At 33.8% G+C, this 6289-nt stretch overlaps 1 protein-coding gene across 1 annotated transcript in view; it reads left to right on the forward strand.

Moving 5' to 3' along the window:
• The first annotated feature begins 4294 nt into the window (after positions 1-4294).
• LOC135196870 (uncharacterized) overlaps positions 4295-6289 on the forward strand; it is a 74296-nt gene continuing 72301 nt past the window's right edge. The window contains exon 1 of the mRNA XM_064223648.1: positions 4295-4363. Within this exon, the coding sequence (XP_064079718.1) occupies positions 4339-4363 (25 nt within the window). The 5' untranslated portion in view covers positions 4295-4338. The remainder of the gene's footprint in view (positions 4364-6289) is intronic.

The raw sequence follows: 6289 nt of genomic DNA on the forward strand, positions 1-6289 counted from the left end.
GATCTAAAGGTGAGATGACCTCGGCACAAATAAAAAGGCTTAAGACAGGCTACATGCTATTAACTGGAATAATTCCTTGATAATCTGCACCATTTGCAGGATCATTTTTATTGATGCCACGTCAACAAGGAATTTAAATCTCCATCCTGGATTGTCCCTTGATCCTTTCTCCTTGTCTCTTTCTCTTAAAGAATGCCCCGCCCAGATTAACAAACTGTAACTCCCCCTCTTCTCTGTTTTTGTATATAAATGTCTGTGAACTTCTATTATATTAAGTGTGAACTTGAAAATGTAGAATAAACTACGAAAGTACTTGTTCCAAGTTCCCAGTTTTTCACTCACCTCTGTATCGTGGATTTAAGGATATATATATATATATATATATATATATATATATATATATATATATATATATATATATACATATATATATATATATATTCCAAGTCCCCAGTTTTTCACCCTTTACCGTGTATTTAAGGATATGTACCGTGTATTTAAGGATAATATACATACACACACACACACATATATATATATATATATATATAATATATATATATATATATATATATATATATATATATGTGTGTGTGTGTGTGTGTGTGTGTGTGTGTGTGTGTGTATAACTGAATCACGAAAGTTAGGAACGTGATAAATCCATAAATAAAGATATATGCCACGAGGGAAAAATAAACAACGGAATATCCGCGAGACCTTCCGACGTTCAAACGTCCTTTACTTAGCAGATGAACTGACATACATGAGGAAATGACAATACAAGAAGGTCGTATAAACTGACAGATAGGAATTATAAAGATTTATTGTACCTAGAATCCGAGACACCTGGAAGATGAGTAACCTTCCCAAACAAACATAAACAATGGGTACAATTAAAGAATTAGAAAAAGACAATTGCCTCCCTTTCTTAGATGTTTTGATTCATAGAGAACCATTTCAAAGTAAATTCAGTATTATAGGAAACCGACCAACAACTTAACTTATGTTCATTTCTATTCAGGCCACCATCTTAACATAAAAATATAAATGTTTTCTTCTATGTTTTTACAAGCATTGCACATTGTCAGTCCTCAATATTTGGATCAAGAAATTGAATACATAAGAAAAATAGGGAAAGATTTATGCTATCCTTCACATATATTAGATATTTGTTATAATAAAGCCCACAAAAAGTTTTATAGTGGTAAGTAACACACAGAAAGAAAATTCTAACAAGACATTCTCAGTTTGCCTTATTTTTAACGGATTTGAAACCATTAAATCATTGTTAAAAGCTTTTAATGTCAACCTTGTTTTTTTCTTATAATAACACGCTAAAAGGAATGTTAATGAAAAATGGCCCCAGAGAAAGCAACAACATAATATATGAAATTCCAGGTATGGATTGTCCCTCATTTAATCTCGGACAGTCGAGCAAGGGCTTAGAGGTAAGGTTAAGCCAGCATAAATATTCTGTAAAAACTGGGCAAACATCTAATGCAATATTCATTCATTTAAGTGAAAACAACCACCGAATAAATTGGATTGGTAGTTCAGTAATTGCAAGGTCAAAAGATGTCTTATCACGAAATCTTTTAGGATCTGCTTTAATACAACTTACTTCTCATTGAAATTTCATCATTAGTCGAGGCCTGTTTCATTTAGACCCTTGTATTTTTAACATGTTTAAGAATGACCTCAAAGATATAATTACAGACTTAAATCAAAATTAGTTGCCTTAGAGATATCTTCATTGTAATGTATGTTTAATATGTATTGTGAATATGCATTGTGAATATATTTTTGTTTACCAAAGTTCTGAATAGCTGTCACCTATAATCCTTTAATTGCCTTGTCCTTGTATCTGAGATGTTTGTCTTAATCCTTTAATTGTACCCATTGTTTATAATTGTTTGGGAAGGTTACTCATCTTCCAGGTGTGTCGTATTCTAGGTACTAATCTCTTTATAATCCCTATCTGTCAGGTTTCTACGGACCCTTTCTTTGTTTTATGGTTATTTCCTTCCTCATGTATGTCAATTCATCTGCTAAGTAAAGGACGTTTGAACGTCGAAAGATCTCGCTGATACTCCGTTATTTATTTTCCCTCGTGGCATATATATTTTTATATATATTAATATATATATATTAATATATATTATATAATATATAATAATATTATAATATATATTAATTATTATAAAATATTATATATATACTTTGTGAATTCATGCATTGGGAATAGATTACGTAGATTACACTCAAGGGGAATTATAATTGATAAGTACATCGATTCGACTGTAATCTGCAAAGGACAGTCAATCTCAGTTGTTCTCTCTCTCTCAATGTTTTAATTGAAGACGATTGTCTAATTATTGATGTCATATTTCCTTAGGCTGCCTCTCAAATTGGCCTATGAAACTGATAAAGCTAGGCAAAGATTTTTCAGGTCTCCATGTACCCTGTACCAGCTGCATTTCACGACGGAGATTTAGCTCCCTTTAAATCTGCTAAATGAATGACACGGGTTGTCAGGTTGTTATTTTTGATAAATCTCCGGTGGCTTCTCGTTGATTACCTTTACTCACAGCTTATGCAAAGTTGTGTATCTTTTCATTACGAAGTGTTGTGGTGTTGTGTACAATAATGGATGAGAGCAGATGTCCCGAATCTTAGTCTGTGAAACACGTGATTGTGTGTTGATTATTACCACGACACCTGACACACTCACACACACATATATATATATATATATATAATTATATATATATATATATATATATATATATATATATATATATATATATATATATGTATATATATATATATATATATATATATATATATATATGTATATGTACGTATATGTATATATATATATATATATATATATATATATTAATATATATATATATATATATATATATATATATATAAAACTGCCTTCTGGCTCTCACTCCATAATACTTGAATAGACCAAAAACTGTAAGAAAATCAAACGAGCTCTAGACTAACCTCTCAGAAGAAACCATGCACAATGGTAACACCAAGTCACAAATATTAAACGAGATTGAGTGAATCAGTCTTTTCCAGTTCTGAGAAAGTAATTAACTTTATCAGATACGAGGTATGCTATATTCGTGAAGCCATCGCGTGTGAGGTGACGATTTTTCTCGTTCGTCGAACAACATTAGCCTTTCTTTTTTTTCTGTCTTTCTTTGAATCTTCAGCTCAAAACCCTTACGGACAGAGTTTCGGATGTGTAAGTTCCATTTTCTATTTCCTTATTCATTCATTTATCACCTTGGCCTATAATTTCTATTCCCTCGTCTTTCTCTACATGCTGAGTTCCTTGTTTGAGCCCTTTTGGGTTGATAATCCCAAGAGGGCTCTCAATGGATATCAGCCAGCAGAGACAGACGATTATAGGATGAGCTGATATACAGATGAATACGAGGGAATAGAAAATTAAACCGACACACCTGAAATTCAGCTGACGTCAGCAGCAGCAGCAGCAGACGTCAGCAGAAGCAGAGAGCAGGAATGAATTTGTTTCTCGCTTAAACATCTGGAGACCAGAAGACTTCACAACTGCACTTATAGGCAAACTCTTCCACGTTTCATTCAGGGCCAAGATGAAGCTTCTCACAAACTGTACCCAAAGGGTAACAGAACAATGAAATAATCGCGTAGAAATGACGGTAAATAGTATAATTTCATATTATCCTCACAAGAAAAAAAACATACTTTTGAGTACTAATGAGTTTAATCATCTAAGATTTTCCATGCTCTTAGTAAAAGATCATTGCTGAATTTTGTGAAATAACATTGCCTATGTAGAATTTCTGTTTATAGTGTCAGTAACATAATATTATCAAAACCAATAAATTCAGCCTCATTACCGTACTGAGACAGTCAAAATAAATATAATAGTTACCCTAGAAAATTAAATGTTCGTTTTCTATGATTGAACGTTTGACGTTTCAGCAGAGACTGTGAATTCAGTTTGTTCGGTGTCTTTCGCTTGTAAATAGAGACCTGTTTCTCACAACTAACACGAATGATAGGAATGTTTCATTAATATTTGTACAAAGAATGTAATTTATTATAATAAGATATATATTCAATACTTTTAATGTAGGAATCTGTGTATATAATAAGTAAATATGTCGTAGTTATAATGAAAACGCTAACAGGATCTCGATCACCAACAGGTGTTTGTCATCAATAGAACGCGCCCATGTTTACTTACCGAACCAGATGACTACATGTCAATATCCCAGCTGTTGCTGACGTTTACCCAGAAGTTTTGAAGTTGTGTGCGTACGTGGTGAGAAAATGTTAAAAGTAGGAGCAATATGCGGTAAAATAATGCAGTTTCCGTGTCTTTATGGATCCTTCAGGGGAACAGTGACTATGGAACCAGGTGTAAGTAGCCTATTCCCACCTAATTGGTTGAAGTAGTCCAGGCAAGATAAGATTATCCTTCCTGAGGTGTCTAGGTTATATCCCATGTTAAACTATAGCTAGCCTTGGTGATAACCATTCTATCCTGGCTAGAATGCATTTATTAGATGTTGTTAGACGAGTTCTATCATATGTATGGTTAGGGCAGTAAACTGGTTAAGGTACTCCAGGGTATGTAGTTTACAGGGTAAGAGGAAGGATAGCCTAATTGATTTGGTTACTTTTGGCAAGTTTTGGTCATGGTAGTGTAGACAGGGTACATTCTCACTTAATAATCCTTCAGAATAACTGGAGGCCATTGATTAGGTTACCCTGTAGGCTACCAGTACTGGGCAAGCCAAGGCAACAGTTCCTGCCTGGGTAGAGTAGAAAAGGGGGAGAAATGGTTGAAGTCAGACAAATAGAAAGGCTTCCAAGAAACTCCAACACCTCTTTTCCATTTTAATAAGCAGTTTATAATATGTGGTTTAAGAGAATAAAATCAACACTTCTTGGCAGTGTAGTTATGCACAGGTATTCAATCAGACTGGGATTGTTGCCAGAGCCTCAGACTTCATTTCATTCACTTGACCAATTAAAGTTAAGCTATGCTAATTTGATAAATTGGTTGGAAAACTGCTGTGCAGTTGCATTTGCCATACAATAGAGAAACCATATTTTAACATGTACATTGTATGTCTAATTTCATAATTTAACTTGATACTATCCTGCCTGAAGATACTTTACCCCTGCCTCTTCAGCCCAGCCCTTCCTTGACCCAGTAGGATTTATAGTACATTTAAGGTAAATTCTGTGGTGTTTGGGAGTTATCAAAGCCCCCTTGATTAGGCCATGACATCAAGATTGAAATTTGCTTGTTTTATGGTAAATTTTTCAATATTTATTACTAATTTGATTTGAAGTTTTAACAGCTTAATGCTTCACATAAGCTCCTGTCACCATCTTATTAAATTGTTTGATCAGGTTAAAATAAATTTTGGAGAAAAGTGATATGTCATGCTTTGAAAGATTATGCCTATACTTATGTCTAGCCTGTGCTATACAAATTTGGTTAACACATAGCATGTTTTACAGTAAGGTAGGTAGGTTTGGATAGTTTACTGTAGGGAAGGCAGGTTAGGGTAGACTATATATATGAAGTTAAGGTTATGAAAGTTCCCAAATTTTTATATACAGTTACGTATTAAAAACTTTATAGAGATTTTGTCAGTACGTACGAATTCACTATATACCCAAAGAATAACTTACACCCAAGGGGAATTATAACACACATACACCCAAAGCATATTGTTTGATAAGTAATTCAGCACTGTCCAGGATTTAAACTTATGGAACCTATGCCATTTGGGCTAGAGACAGAGGTGATATTGGACTCTTGCACTAAACTGTCACACGAGTTATATGCTAACTACAACTCTGTGGCACATGTTTTAGATATGATGTGTTTGCTAAATAAACAGCTATATGTGGGTTTGTGACAAATTTTTCATAAAACTCCTACGTGTTGGAAACTTGCCGACCACACAAAAACTCAAGTTACAAACTTTTAGACCACACAAAAAACTTGTCGGCTTCAATGACCTGAGTTGTCACGATGCCAGTGATCCTTTAATTAGTCAGACACAAAAACTTGTAAGTCACGCCATGTAGACTGCTTTCAAGATTTTAAGTAGATGGTATTCAGACTATTTAAAATCTTATAAGTAGACGTCATGTAAACCACATAAAAGTTAGGAAACACCACGTTGAATGCACATTATACGCCGTCTAGCCCAGTTAACAAGTTAAGCCAGCAAGGAATTATACTCCTGCGTATTTTGTC

This window comes from Macrobrachium nipponense, chromosome 18 (genome assembly GCF_015104395.2).
Source record: "Macrobrachium nipponense isolate FS-2020 chromosome 18, ASM1510439v2, whole genome shotgun sequence".
NCBI lineage: Eukaryota > Metazoa > Arthropoda > Malacostraca > Decapoda > Palaemonidae > Macrobrachium > Macrobrachium nipponense.